The sequence below is a fragment of the Lethenteron reissneri genome, chromosome 24 (genome assembly GCF_015708825.2).
Source record: "Lethenteron reissneri isolate LAM-NWPU_2019-01 chromosome 24, ASM1570882v1, whole genome shotgun sequence".
Lineage (NCBI taxonomy): Eukaryota > Metazoa > Chordata > Hyperoartia > Petromyzontiformes > Petromyzontidae > Lethenteron > Lethenteron reissneri.
In genome coordinates this window covers 17166639-17183080 of record NC_083802.1, presented here as the reverse complement: position 1 = coordinate 17183080, position 16442 = coordinate 17166639, and the positions used below count along the sequence as shown (strand labels likewise).

At 48.6% G+C, this 16442-nt stretch overlaps 1 protein-coding gene across 1 annotated transcript in view; it reads right to left on the bottom strand.

Moving 5' to 3' along the window:
- THSD4 (thrombospondin type 1 domain containing 4) overlaps positions 1-16442 on the bottom strand; it is a 149568-nt gene that overhangs the window by 110695 nt on the left and 22431 nt on the right. Inside the window, 1 exon segment of the mRNA XM_061558524.1 lies at positions 13699-13801. Coding sequence (XP_061414508.1) covers positions 13699-13801 — 103 coding nt within the window.

Sequence of the window (16442 nt, the reverse complement as noted above, 5' to 3'; positions counted from 1 at the left end):
TTTTCACGAACATTAATTGTCTCGCACAACGAGTCTGTGTGCAAAATGTCAGCTCGATTGGATCACGGGAAGTGGGTTAAAAACGACCGAAAGATTTGCACGGTCGTAAGCAAGCAAGCACGCAAGCGAACTTAATATAAAGGATTTAAAAAACCTACTCAGATCACTGGGTCAATGGTGCAGTGCCACCTCTCTAAGCCCACTGTGAATTACCATCAGCAGCAGCCATAGTCGGTCCATCACTGGGTGAAGGCCACCTGGAAACAGCACACAAACCAGTACAATATATTGCACATGCCTTAAACATAGCCATATTTTGTTTGAGGCAAAATACCAAAAATCTATATTTGAACAATAAAGAAAAAATAAAGCCTGTAATCTTCAAGCACAAACATAGAGAAACCACACCGCCATCGTTCGAAGAGCCTTAAAGGAGCAGGGGATAGACATTACATCAGTGGGCTGTAGGCTCACGCAACGCCTTTTCTTCTGAGCAGAGAGGGGGGCAGCCGGTTTGACTGACATATTGTGAGACCACCGCATCTACAATGCGGTGCCTTGCTTTAGCAGACGATTAACTCATACGCCGTCGAGTTTCAATGAATCTCTGTAGTCGGGGCTAGTTCGTTGGCAGGGAGCCGTTCTAATTTTCTGTCCCCGTGGACATCGCTCACACCGGGCCACCACTCACACCGGAGCACCGCTCACACAGAGCCACCACTCACACCGGAGCACCGCTCACACCGGAGCATCGCTCACACAGAGCCACCGCTCAAACCGGGCCACCGCTCACACCGGAGCACCGCTCACACCGGAGCACCGCTCACACCGGAGCACCGCTCACACCGGAGCACCGCTCACACAGAGCCACCGCTCACACCGGAGCACCGCTCACACCGGAGCACCGCTCACACCGGAGCATCGCTCACACAGAGCCATCGCTCAAACCGGGCCACCGCTCACACCGGAGCACCGCTCACACAGAGCCGCCGCTCACACTGGAGCACCGCTCACACCGGAGCACCGCTCACACCGTAGCACCGCTCACACCGTAGCACCGCTCACACTGGACCACCGCTTACACTGGACCACCGCTCACACAGAGCTACCGCTCACACCGGAGCACCGCTGACACCGAGCCACCACTCACACAGAGCCACCGCTCACACCGGACCACCGCTCACACCGGACCACCGCTCACACCGGAGCACCGCTCACACTGGACCACCGCTCACACTGGACCACTGCAAAGTGAAGTAGAGGATTCTGATCGACTCACGGCCAGTGGTTTTGCGAGTCAATTAGTGCCCCTATCGAGAAAAAAATGTTCACCACAAGATTACAAATATAAGCTGGACAATCTCCATAACTTAATGCTAGAGACACCTGTCTATTATAAAAATGTAGCTTTTTTTAAGAATTCTGAATCACAGCTGATCATTTGAGCCACGCATGTTATTTTTGTGAATCTGGGACCCTTTCTGAGCGACCTTGGGCCCTTCGCTTTTGGGCTCCGTTTTCTCACGGCTTGGGGTGCCACCGCCGTTCGGTCGTGACGGAGCACGGACTGCAGCTGCCCAAACAGCGCCGGGCGAGCGCCACGCGCATCGCCGCTGGAGGGGCCAGCGTCAAAACGGCGTCTCGCAAACATTGGCCAGCTGTTCACTCCTACGTCGGCACACATCATTACCCGGGCCTTCACTTCACACGGTCCGCTTACCCGTCCAAACTACCCCGATCCCACAGTGCATCGGCTGGAACCCAATCAGGGACTTTGCTTTGACAGATCGCCGGCGGTAATTGCCCTTAATGTCAAATAACATCCGACCTCCCTTGCGGTCGTATTGACAGTTTAGCGGGCGTGGTTTTATTTATTTGATTTTGTGCTTATTTCTAGGAATTTTAATTCACTTCACAATTTTGCATGTCATTTGTTATGTAAAATATTGAAATTGTTGTTTTACATATTAATTGTAATAAATATATATCATACAGAGGAGATTTATGGTGGGCATCCAAAATCCATTCGTTTCTGATTAGTTTCCAAAATAACGTTGAGCTTTTTGAAGGCCTCTCTCCCCATGCCGTGTCAGTCATGGGGATTGTTTGACCATACTTCACCACGCTGGTCAATTCGGGTTGGTGAAAGAGGGACTCGGGACTGATTCAGATGTCAATGGCCACTGATGTTCGTGGGAATTGAACGCAGAGCGAAGACGTAGCGCACAGCTATAACCACTGCCTTATCGCTCCATCTAATATTATTTTATAGTTATTATATATAAGGAAGTAGGAACCCACAGGTGGGTATATGCCATCAAAAGTTGGTTGGAAAATCGATAGCACGGTGCTATATGCATAAAAATTTAATTATTAATTTCAAAAAGTTATCCTTTTCAAGAACAGGGTCAAATGTATGGGTCGTTTATATTGTGTTCAATTATTGCATTTCTATCCATAGTCTCTGCGCGTCAAATCCATCCAATCGCAGGCAATTAGAAACATATTTGTGAAACGGAGCATCAATCACAACACACGACTAAAAGGCGGTGGTCGTCAGAGAGTTTATTCAAACATGTGCAATTACCTTTTCATACCAAGTTACATCTCCTTATTTTATTGGAAAGCCAGTGAATGTTAGGACATTTAAACTTATTTTTAATTTTACCGGAGAAGGGCCCACTGAGCTACGTAGCTCTTTTTCAGAAGCGACCTGGATCACAAATGATCGCTCAACGACGAAGTGGCTTATCATCACGTGGTAATCTATAGCAGCCAAATACGCGAAACGCGTGATGTTGATTCTAAATGCCGAGGGAAAAACTGGAGGACCTGGAGCAAAATCCACGCGAGCATGGGGAGAGAGACACCGCAAACTCCAAATATACAGCAAGGGTCAGGGTCGGGATCGAACCCATGACCTCCTGCATACCAGGTGAGGTAGTTAACATCTCGCCACCATGGCGCCCCTTAAACTTAGTGTGTAGGTATTATATATACTTCAGACAGCAGCATCTGCCCCCACCATGGGACTTAATCGAAACAAATCCGGCGTCTAGTCTTTATAAACTCAACCTGAAAGGTCTACAAGGAAAGGGATGCTAAAGGTTGCATTACCCTTCCAAATGGGACACAGGCCTTACTTTACCCGATACAGCTGTGCGCGTTCGAGTATTAAACCGGTATCGTCAGGGGCAATTAAAACCCAGGGCTTTTGACAAGGCTGGTTGCCCTGTTTGAAATTCAAAGTCGGCGCCAGAAACTAGGCATGCCCTGAGAGACAGGATAAAATCTCAAGAATCCGACCTTCATCGCTGTAAGCCTGACAGATCGAGCTTTGCTTACAACTGCAGTTAGATGAAAAATCCAATGATTATTAACTTCCTTTTAGCTTACGGTTTTTTTGCACGCGCGTAATTTATTTTGGGTTAACAAAGTAAACTCCGTTTAAGGATTTCAACGGCGGGAAGTACCGCGTTGTTTTCTTTTTGCACTTCTGCTACTAACTTGGACATTCAGACGCGGCGTTCTCTCGCGTTGTTTTCATTTCAGAACGTCTTCGGCCTGTGAGAGAGGGCCGCTGCCAAAAAATGTGTGCAACAGCTGATGATGAAGCCTTTGGCAAAACCCAGCCGCCTCAATGGTGCTATTGTTTCAAAATAAAACTAAAAAACATTTATGCCACGCACGCCATAATTAGTGAAATTTGTTTTAACAAGTTACATTAGCCACAGCACTATTCGGTGTTATTGTGGGATCCATGTACGATGCTAGTGTGTGTGTGTGTGCGTGTGTGTGTGTGCAGATCAGTTTCTATATTCTTTGTTTGAAACAAGATACTGAACTTGATTCAATATGAAAGGGAAAAAAAACTGTGAAAAGTAGTTCCGTTGAAAATGAATGGCTTGTTTATTGCATCTGATGATCTGACAGCTGACGAGACGCGACGTGTTCCATCGATTCATCTTTCCCCCAATGTTCACGCACTCGCCGCACGACCTAAATTTAAGCACAAGAAAGAAAGCGAGGAGAAACCCACGCAACAACACAATCGGGGGAAAAGCGGAGCAAGAGTTAAAGCTGTCAAGGATTAAAGGGACGTGTCACAGGTCAGCTGTAAACGGCGAAATTACATTCCAAGTGACATTAATGACCCTTGCCCACGTGAACTCACAAGCACACTGGCTGCACCACGTTTTGCAGTCCTCCCTCCTGTAAAAAGCCTTCAGCCAGGCTCACATTTGGGCCCCATTATAAAGCAAGGCCTCTTTGCGCCCTTCCAGAAAACAGTGTTTGCTATTATTTTCTTCTTTCCCAGGCTGGTTGTGTTTTTTCTGGAACTATTTTGCCTTTACTGAGTTATTCAAACAAATAAAGCCGAGTCAAAAAACCCGGAGGTAAATGTGCAAACCTGAGGCTGTATTTATCAAAATGGGACCAAACGTCATCCGGTGGGGTGAAAAGTTTACATTTTTTGTTTAATATTTAAAACAAATCCATTTGTAATTATTTATGGAGGTGAGAAGGTCAACTACGTGGAGGGAAAAAAAAGTGTAAATCTTTGAAACTAGTCATAATATTTGCTGAAGCCCAACCATAGCAAATCTAGAATGCAATACTGTAATTGTAAACATATACACAAAAAAATATAACAACCAAAAGAAGGTCAGCGCAAGAAAGTAATTCATCTCGCGTTATTAAATTGCCCGATAAAAATGTTTTTTTTCAATCGACGTTTGTTTGCATCGGCATGTAATTGCAAGCCCTCGGTAACATTGTGCAAACCAAACACAACAAACTTCATAAACTGACTTTGCGAAATTCACGTAAAAGGTTGAAGCTGCGGTGAACAGTAAAATCCGTTTGCCCAAAGGACGTGAAGTTCTCTCAGTGAGCTTGTACGCCGGCATGCCGCTAGCTCTGGAATATATATATTTGTATGATGCAGCGCTCGCTGAGTTCACGACGGCGACCCCCACGGTACTTCAAGTAGGAGTGGGCGGGCGTGCGGAGTGGCCACCTCACGGAGTGATCGCACCTCTATGCGCAGGCGCCCCACGTTCCGGCACGCGCAAACGCACAAGCGCACACCCGAGCATGCGCGCGTGCACACAGAGCTCCACGGGAGCAATGAAAACCAAAACCAGAACCCCTCGACGCCTTCGCCGAGGAGGCCTGTAAGACAATCCCTCCGCTCTAACATTTTTGTTTTTATAAATAGAAATGTAGAAACGTGCAAAAACGCGAAGGAACTTCCTGGCGACGACGCCGTCACCGCCGCGCTTGGCCGAAGAGCCAAGGAAACAGTTTCTTCGCTTTTCGCAGATTCTCGGACAGCGAGCGAGAACAAACACCATTGGTGGACGTCCGCTACGCAATAAAAAAAATCGATACATAAGTAACATTTATAAAGATTTCCCTTTTTTTTGTCGATCCAACCGCAAGATGGCAATGCAACACGTGCGATTGTGTTGAAGCGCCGGGTCGTACGACGAGCATCACTTTGTGGAATGCGTCACGGTTTTGGCAAACCAGGTTCAACCCCAGGCCACATATCACCAAGGCAGACAACTTGGAATCTGAACCTAGAGCAGACTTTGCCGAGGTCGACTGGGCCGGCAACATTGTGCACTGAGTGTGGTGTGTAAACAGCCGCACGGAGAAGATAAAGAATTCTGGCCGCGCTGTTTATTCTTTTGCTTGGCACTGGCCCTTCAGAGGCGCTCGATTGAGCAGAAGTTGCAACTACGGTCCACAAGAATAAATAAATATCTTTGTTTTTGCCCACCGGTTAGAGTGTAACTCTGCAAAGCTTACAATGACTTCCGAATCGAATTCCAGCATTGCCAGGAGGAGAGCGAGAGAAGCGAGCACACCGCGAACATTCATCGGTCAGTGCACAAGAGTACAGCGCAATTCACGTAATCCCCCGAAATGTGCGCTCGTCAAAACCTGGCTGTGATCCCGCGTCACAAACAACAATAATAACGCGCCACCCAGTAAATTTAACGAGCCGCGCAGGATGCCCTGTGTGTGTGTGCGTCGTAGGGCTGTGCCCGCACCACTGAGAATTCACGGGAAAAATAAAATGTTCACGGCTTCCTGCCATTGGGAGAGTTTTTTTTTTCCTTAATTGTTTTATAACGTTTCGAAAAAATAAAGCTCAGTGTGTGTGTGTACCTGGAAACAGCCACAAGGCTTAAACAAGAGAGACCCGTCTTGCACTGCTTTTACTTACGTAATTCATTTCTTTGTTTTCCCAACAAGGCCTCACTACTGAGTCTCATCACCTTGGTTCGATTCCGACCCTGACGCCTGCTCTATATTTGCAGTGTGCATGTTCTTACCATGGTTGCGTGGGCTTTTCTCCGGGTCCTCCGGTTTTCCCCTCCACATTTAGAAACATGCGTTAAGAGTAGTTGGCTGCTGTACATTTCCACATGATAAGCCACTTCGTTGAGCTATCATTTGTGGCCAGGTTGCTTCTGAAAAAAGATCCATATAGCTCAGTGGGCCTTGCCTGCTAAAAAAAAATAATGTTCATCGTTTTCTTTTTCCAAAGGGTCTTTCCAGGTTTTCTCCAGTTGGAGGCGATGGTTGCTATTTAAATTCCAATTGAGTAAGTATGCGGGTCATTTTAAAAATGTTGCACATTTGGACCATTACGCCGGCACACAATGGCCTACTCTTGCGAATGAAGTCACGGGACCTTTAATTATCCATTGCGAAGTAGACAACATGTATTTTTATGGGTCAATACACTGATGGTATTAATTAGTGCTTGTGCTAGATTCGAACCGTGAATCTCTGCAACAAGCTGCAAATGTGTTACTGCTAGGCCATGCGTCACCACCTCAAGTAGTTGAGCACCAACTGTAAACCCAGAGAGGCGTGAGTTCGACTCACGTTCACGGCTAACATTTGACGTCTGGTGCATCGTTCCACGTGGAGATAAATGCCGAACAATACGTGATGCAAACTGAAGTGACATCAGAGAAGGCTACAGGGCACAGAGGACGCAACAGGTGTGGTGGATGGGCCATGAAGCTTTCTCGCGTTTTGTCGTTGCAGCCGCAGACGAGCGAGGCAGGCCAGACGTCTTGAGGATTTGGCTCATCCCCATGAAAGGGCTCGCATTTTGGGAGCTTACGGGACGTCCCGACACGCGATACGCTCCGCCGAGGAGACACGTGCGCGCAGTAAAACACTTTGATCCACGCGGCGCTTCTCCAGCAACGCCTGACACAAATCTAGCCCACGGCGTCAAAGAGACGTCTCCTGTAAACACCGGAGGTTGGGAAATTTGCACCAACATCAGCAGTGGCTCAGCTTCAGTAAACATTGGGGTGTCCACCGGCGAGCATCTCGGTGACATTATTGCTCGAGGAACACTTGCATTTTAGCCACGTATTTCAGAGTAAAAAAAAATAGGTGTCGCTTAAGTGAGACTGAAATCAACGGGAAGCTCTTAATAGCCCTGATTACGTAAGATAAACGGTTCAACCATCTCCTCCTTCTTAGCACTTCTTATACATTTTTGATTTAAAGCTTTCGTGACTGCAGGGATTCATATTCTTGGTTCTTTCGGTAAAGTCACGTAGAAGGGAAATAATAAAATTATAAAAATTAAACAAAAACATTCTCACACCTGATGATGATTGCTTGTGTTGTAATCTAAACGTCGTGAGAATTGTATTGTTTTATTTTTATTATTTTCTCACACCTGACGATTATTGCTTGTGTTGCAATCGAAGCAATAATTTGTATTGTTTAATATTTTTCTTATTTTATTATATACCTTCTACGTGACTTTACCGAAAGAAATAAGAATATGAACCTCTAATACACTTAAAAAATGTTCATCACTAAAATTTTTTTTTTATCAGTAGCGTGCCTTACGGTTTTGCTTTTGAATCAAAATGAAAACGAGCGTGGCCTTCACGGTCATCACGGTGACCATCGACGCAAATTGCCTGCAGGATTCTGGAAGCGCCAACATCTGGGCACAATTTACGGCTCAAGGGGCTCGGGTTTAAGGTCTTGGCCTGGGGGGTTTGCGCCCGCGGTACAACGCACGAGTCTGCCCAGAGCGTCGCTCCTTTTATCGCCGTCGCTCTGGCTCTCGGAGCCGTGGCACAGCAAGGACACTGGACGCAAAGAATGCCAGAACAAAAGCCATGATCGTGGCGGTAAAACTGAGACGCAATGGGGATAAATGAATCTCGGCCCCACAGGGCTCCCAATCAACCCCCCGACCCCCCCTGGCCTCCAAAGACAATGATCCCCTGTATAGCCTTTAACAGACTGTTGGGGCAAGTGCTGTTAGCGAGCACCTATGAAGGCCGGAACGGTACACGAGGGGGTGGCGATGTGTACACACCGCACCAGCTACTCATTTGAGGCTGAGTCGACCTAGGGGAGGCCCAGGATCGGTTCAAATATTCAGATAATCGTCACCGTTGTTGGCCGTGAGCGGGAATCGAACCCGCCGTGGCCAGGCTCGTAGCGGACTGCAGCGCTAACCGCTTCCAGCTCTCCCGTAAAGAGGAGCACCACACCCTCACAGTCGATTAATCTCCTGGGGATTTCACTGAGCGTGGAAATCGCAACAAAATTTACCGGCACCCCACAGATTCTGCCGCTGTGAATTCTCCCCCCCCCCCCCCCCCCCCACACGTGTGTCAGTTATCAAGGCCACCGGCTCCTGGTTCCACGTCCCGCAGTCACTGTGCCCTGATCATACGTGCTACGCTTTAAAAAGCAATCGCGAAATAAACGAAGGGCGCGGTAAGGAGTGACGGGCTGCGGCAGATTAAGGGAGCGCGCTCGTTTTATTCTTGTTATTGTTTTTTTGTCTTCTTTCGCCGGCTCAACCCCGGCGAGTGGACGATGTCAGCGCTCACAAACATGACAGCCGCTCCGCTTGACATTTCACATCAAAGTAGCACATCGTGAGAAATGGGGCTCCTGCTCGTTGACTCTGATCCTATTCCGCGTGTCTTGAGCCTACCCTCTTAGCAGTCCACCGCACTCCCTTGACGACCCCCCCCCCCCCTCTCTCTCTCCCACTACATCTCCCACCGCCCGTTCGGCATGTACGCCAGCGTTCCGCGGGCGATTAACGCCCCAGACGGGGAAGTTTCACGTGCGGCAGCAGGCAACGCAACCGGCTCGGGCCGATGTCGCCGAGGTCACGGTTCTTAGTGCGCCGTGGAAAAACGACACCGGGGGGCGGGGGGGGGGCAGAAGAAAAAAACACAAGGCGAGAGACAGCTAGTTTGTGCGGCAAACGAGTGTGGGAATGTTCAGAGGAGAGGGGAGAACGAGGCCAGCAAAACTCCAAAGCCGGTCGACGACACTCGATTGCCAGTCGCAAAGGGGCCATCCATTTAGTAGGTACGCAAAACATTGACCCCTCTCCCCCCCTCCCTGTACGCACGCGTACTTTTTTCACCCCCCCCCCCCCCAATCCAATCCTATAGAACGGCCGATATTTAATCCACGCAGAAACGATCAAGGATGAATAATATTAACGTGTTTAAGAAAACAAATAGTCCACCATCTAACTAATTTGAAGGCCAATGTAGACGAATTATTATCGAGGTTTCACACCCGCCCCCCCCCCCCCCCGATGCGTACGCACATTGTCAGTTGACACCCCATACGCAAGCGTACGCCTTTGAGTTAACCCCCCTCCATGCGTACGTACTAAATGGATGGCCCCAAACGAGTCGACGCGGTGTCCGACGTTTTTCTTTGCTCCCTCCCCGCCGTGCCGAACGATGCGCGGGTACGAGCCGAACACCCCTTCGGAGAGCCACATGCCCAGTGATCGATGGCACCGCCGATCTTGACGACGGTGGCGGTGCAGTGCCAGATGATCCTCGTAGCACAGGTAGCTACATGTGTAGTAGCTACATGTGTAGTAGCTACATGTGTAGTAGCTACTACATATGTAGCTACTACATATGTAGTAGCTACATGTGTAGTAGCTACGGGCCCCGCACTTTCAAGGGCCCCGCGCTAAATGCTTTCAAGCTATCAATTGCAGTTCAGTGATTCTGCACTTGCTCTATTAATATAGTACTATACCGCCTTCAACTTTAGGAACGACTGGGTGTTTAAGGTTAGCGTTTCGTCGTATCATCTGGGCTGTATAGCAAATGAAAAAATACAATTACTTTACTGTGCAAGTAAAAAGTTTATGTTTTTATATTTATGTTTTTTTTTTATTTAGGGCCCCTTTATAACATCATGCTACAGTCCCGCACTAACTTAATCCGGCACTGTGGCGGTGCGTGCGGGGTGTGCTACGCGGCGGTCTGTCAGAGACGCAGAAACGATGCTGTTGGAAGCGTTGTGACGTAACAAAATTGAGCGATACGATCTTGGAAAGTTACTTTTTACCGTGTAGCGTAATGCATTTCATCTGAGCGAGATTAAATTACGCAGTGTTTTTTCCCGGCAGGACACCAAAGTGCAAAGATTAAGCGTCGCGATAGAGGACTGTATTCTAAGAAGATTACGCATTCCCACGCAGCTACTGACGTTGCTTATCTCGAGGGGGGGGGGTACGGGGGAGACAGTGGCTTTTAACACTTCAGCATTTGACAGGAGAGCGTGAGGGGGTCTCCATCATCCCCCCGCGCGATCGCTTTCATCTCCCGCATCGCCTCGCTCCGAGCGCGCCGGATTGTCGTCAGCCGACCCCTGGCGCGCAGGGCCAACGGCCCTCGTGCGCGCGTCGCCGCGTCGCTGTGCATGAGGCCAGCCCACAGCGATGTTCAAAACACAACATTTCCTGCCGGCCGACCGGCCAGCCGGCTGGCCGCCACCGCCGCTGCCGCCGGTGCGATCCCTGCAATTTTGGTCTTAAGAGTTCCAGACCGCCCCCGTGGCGGTGTCGCCAGAGGCACCGCTCCGTCGAGTCTCCACAGCGACATTCGCCCTCCGCGGAAGCGTCGCGGTGCACCGGCGGTGGTTTTTGTGAACAACGCCCCTTTCGCGTGAAGCAAAGGGAACAACACAAAAAGGCCCCCTGCTTGGTCGGTTGTCGGCGTTTGTGGTTTTCGCACTCGTGAGCCGCAAGTCAGCGTGCGTGTAAAAAAAAAACACATTTAGCCAAATGCCCTCTCAATTGGAAACTGAGAGAATAGCCACAGCAATACGGCAAAGATGAATTCATCATTACCCCGGTCATAATCACAACCTTTTGCATGCCGATGTGTTGTCGGGGGTTGTACCGCGTGCTGTTCGGGATTATGTCCAATGTTCCCGTTGCACCCGCTGCAAACTGAATATTAATTTCCTGAAGAAGGTCCCACCACGTGAAGTGAAACGTCAGACCTCGTGCGGAACACGGCACAACCCAACAAAAACGTCGGAGAGCTGTGCTGGACAGCCGCGAAAGCCCTCCGTAGTGGTATCATTCGGTTCATTTTCTCAGTCTGTTTTTGTTTTTCCAGCTGAAATTCTCATCCAATTCAACACTGATCATTGCAGCCTGATTATATTCGTCCGCGACGTGCGATTTGGATCGACGGCTCCGTAACCGGGTGGCTGCACAATATTCTAGCCACCGATTGGTCAGGCGCGTTGGCACTGAACCAGTTCACGTGGGGTCAACGATTAAATTCCTACCGCTGCCCGAAAATGTCTCTGGGTCATTTACCCAGAGGCATGCAAACTGATGGGAGCGAGTGGTTAAGGCATGTGACGGGCACGTTTCTCAATAATACTAATACATCATATTTCTGTGCCACAGCTTGAATAACAAAAAAAAAATACATCCTTAACTACAACTAGAATGTAATAATAATAATAATCATCAACATTATTATCACTGCTCTGTTTAGAAGAGCAGCTGCTCTCCGTTGCAAACGAGAGATTATCTCAACGGGCTTTCACATGGTTAAATGACAGGAAGCAGGCATACAATAAAAAAATGGCTTATTTCTTTAGCTGTTTCATAAAACTCGAAAGGAGGTGATGCAGAAGCTCCCGCGTTATTACTACGTATTACAATTGCGTCGTGTCAAAGGAAGGTTTCTCGAGTGATACCCGATGCCAAACGTGTGCAAAGAAACAGATGGTGTAAACACAGATCCTCAGTCCACATTGGCCGTCAGGGACATTTGTGTGTTTCATCAACGAACATTTACAAATATTTAGAAGTTCCTCCGGCTACGCACGTCCAAAAGAACTCGCTGCATGCAAACAACTCCTGAAAAGAAATATTACACGACACCTAATATGTACATCTTGCCATTCCGTCTGTTGCTGTTCCGTTAATGAGGTCATGAAGTTTTTAGCGGAATGAAAACTTTTAAAATATAACAAGATGCTTCTTCTGTTTTACATTCAAATTTCATAACAGCATCTGGAAGTGTTTCAACAAATTACAAAACTTATTTTTCCAGGATCCATTGCTGCTTACTTATCTTTCATCTGAGTGTACATTATATAAAAGTTCTCACCAGGTTTTAAATAAGAGCATTCATGCGTCTATGTGTCGACAATCCCAAGGATGATTGAGTGCCACGTAAAAGGTGGACATTTTAGACATTATCTCCTACCATGCCTACCATACCGTAAGGTATGATTATGATTTTTAAAAGCCTCCAAATGCGACTGCATGGGACATAAAACAAGTTACGACACAAGCAAACCGCACCGAGGACTGCGACACTAAGAGGCAGGCGGTGCAACTGCACCGAGGCCCTCTAGTCGGAGATGCCCAGGCACCCATTTCATTCTTTGAAACCAGTGGCTCTGCCAACCATGCAATGCCAATGCTAACACCGTGGTGGCTAATGATTCGAGGTTGATGAGAGGCACCGACATCCATTCTCGGTTTTTTAACTTTGGGGCGACGGAGAGAGTGAGAGGGTACAGGAATATGATGGAGCCAGTCCTGAGCAATTGTCAGACAGGTTATCCTGAAAAGTCACGTGGGCCTCAGTCAACTCTGCTGTCCATCAACAACACAATTACTCATCTCATCATCTGCCATGATCTACACACTGCTAGATGAAGACCTCCCAAAAGCCACCGCCATCTCTCACAGTCCGACGGTGCAACGATCCGTGTAGCTCAATTACCCAAAAAAATATGCCACAGTAAAAAAAAAATGCATCTTGAAAAGCGGAATTTTTTCAACTGGTTGGGAGGATTTGTTGAATCGAGTATCGACATCTTTAAGTCACCAAGCCATTAGCACTGGCGTTTTAAGGGACGGCAGTGCGAGGATGGGGTGGTGGGGTTCTTAGGAGCAAGACTCGGAGGGCGTAAGAGGGAGAGGGTGAGCGTAGAAGGTCGTCTGTTTGACCCCGACCCTGACGCCTGCTGTATATTTGGAGTTTGCATGTTCTCTCTCCCCGTGATTGTGTGGATTTCTCTCCGGGTCCTCCGAGTTTCCCTCCACATTCATAAACATTCGTTTAGAGTATTCGGCTATCACAAATGAGCTACCATCTGAGCTATCATTTGTGATAACCAGGTCGCTTCTGAAAAAAAAGAGAGCTATATTGCTCAGTGGGCCTTACCTGGTCAAATATATAAAACATTGTTAAGTTTCATAATGTACAGTTAGAAGAGATTAGCGAGGGTGCGAGCGAGCGAGCGAGTGAGGAAGGGAGTAGTTCAGGGAGGGGAGCGAGGGGATGAGGGAAGGAGCGACGGAGCGAGGGAGGTGCTCACCTTCCAGGAACGGAACCCACTCGTAGTAGCGACCCATGAAGGGCTTGCCATTGTAGGAGGAGCACTGCATCTCGCGGGCGTCGCGGCTCCCAGCGGAGCACGCCTGTGTGGGTGGGGGGGGTGAGAGACGAGCACGCAGCCCGACGTCACGGCGACGTTGACGCACCGGTCGAACAAACAGAGACGTCGCGGCGAGCCGTGCCGCCTTCTTCATGTCGCTCTCGTTATTATTTGTACCACCTGAAAGCGCATTTCGGACCATGTGTGTGGACAGGCAAGCACGCGAGTGAATGGGACGATGGGCACGATGTTTGTACGTCCAAAAACAACTTCTCAACCGGCGGGCGGATTGAGGTTGTTCATGAAACGAGAGCCAGGCAAGGCTCAAAAGCATTTTTTTAACCATCTCGTGGACAAAAATAGTGTTTAAAGCACCGCTGGGGTGCAGTATTCTGACACACCCCTCCATTACTAAACCCATTGAGTGGCTTATGCATAATCCGAGAATTTAACACATGCCAGAGATCCTCATGCCCCATGCCAACTTTTCAAAGCTGCCAGGCCCTTTTTTTCTCTGTAAATAAATCCTGCGCCCACAATAGACATACCCCCAACGAGTTGTTTAACCGTAAACACTGCCACATTCTAATGAAAGGCTCGCGACGACTACGTGCAGCTCGATTGCATCTCTGAAGGCAACTCGTGCAAACCGACCTCCGGGCTCTGCCGTTTAGCGTCTCTCGCTCGGAGCCCACTATTCCTTCCCCACGTGGCCACAATATCATCGGATTCAATTAACACGGGGCGAAAGGCATCCCGACTTTCGTCCAAGTGAATATGTGTGCCAGATCGGGCCGTTTTTTGTTTGTTTGTGATTTAACGGAAGAGCATTACGGGGCCCCAGTGCTTGTGTCATGCACAGCGTAGCGCTGGCTTGGTGTGTTTACAAGTCTCCACGGCAGCCTGGCAGTGGCTGCGTTCTGTCACCGTTTCTCTTCGGAGTGGCACTGCTCCACGCCGCGAAAATAGCGGCGTCAAGCACACAGCGGGCGCGCTGAGACGGATCTGGAATGGCCCCATCCTCGTCTGTCTCCCCCACGCAGGTGCTCACGAAAAGTAACGTCTCCTCCGGGTGCCAGGAAAGTAAAGAGATTGTTATACAACCACTGATTAAGAGTCATCCATTTATCTATTCACTGCGGGATGAAAGCCTCCTCAAGCCACCGCGATCAAAATAGCTTGCGTGCACATGAGCCAATTTCAATGCTCCATCTCCGCGATAGAAATGGCACGTCCCCTCCTTTGGCTGCTACTCCGTCATTAGTCTCAACCACCAACCGTCATCACTTCTCGTGACGAGCCCGACCTAAGTGCACTTATTTTTCTCAACGCTCAATATGATGTCAATTAACTTGTGCATGTTCCCTTAATCAACGCACTCCTTCGACTCTGTCTCAGTGTAAATAACGCTAAGCGTGATGACAGCGTATGGCCTCGAAATAACATGGATGCAATTCAGACAACGAGTTAACGAAACTGCAGCTGCAAAGGCCAGCACTGACAAAAGTTTAAAAAAGCCAAGCCAAAGTAATTTCCCCACTCACATGAGCGTTGGAGCGATGCTCAGCCCTGAGCCAGAGGTGGAAATCACTCATTCCAATGACAGGGGCCAGACAACTATTGTCCTTCTCCAACAAAGTGGTACCCAATTTATCACCCCCAGGGGGATGATTGTCTGAGTGAACCCCCAACCAAGGTTTGGACGCTGGCAATGCAGGGTCGTGCGACCGACATGTTCACCTCTACAGCTAGGAGAATCGACGCATTTAACCATCGAACAAAAAGAGTCACCGCATCGCGCGCTTTCAGATGCGCTTTAAAATTCAGATTGAAAACTGCTTTCTTTAGAACTTATTTTTGTGTTTAGCTTGTTGTCCTTCCCCCGCAACCGCCAATCAGCACGGTTGGCTACGTACGGTGCGAAAGAAGTTTAACATACATAAATACATTGTGAAAGGTAGCGAGCGGGATAAATGTGTGCGTGGGAAAATCGTTCATGGGATGCGCCGCACGCGACAGCTCGCAGAGGCGCAGGGCAATAAATTCCGCGTGCAGCGGAGATCCGAGTTATTAATTGAGAGAATCCATCACAAAAATACCACGGGATTACAGGGCCCCTTGGCAGCCTCGGTCAGCTCACAGATAAAGCTGCGGCAAGACCGATAGTTGACTCGCGAAATACATTGGTGCCTGTGATAATGTAATATTTGCCCCGACTCTAAATGTAGTAAAACTTTAATCCTGCTCATAATGAGCGGAATTTAACCTTCGCGTCCGTGCCTGCCGACCGGGTAAAAAAAAAAGAAAAAGGGTGTGCAAGAACCCGCACTTAATGCAGCCACAAGAAATGCATCGACCTGTTGTACTATAGCTTTGCACGTCACGTCTCTCCGTGCGATGAACTGTGGGCTAAACCGTGAGACGAAGCTTATTAGATGAACGCACGCGCCCTATTCTGTGCGCACAGGTTTGCTAAATGAGACAAACAAACTGATTGTTGGAGAGACAAAGCTGGAAAGCGCAGAGGAGCGTGTAAATCGTAGGGGAGCTGTTGAAGGCAAACGGGGATGAAACTGATGGATTGAAGTGGGATTTTGTAGCGTCGCCGGACAGCGTGGGTTGGTGACGGCGTGGGGGGGCCTTCATCCGGGGGTGGACAGAACAACGTCTGATGACGGCTATGA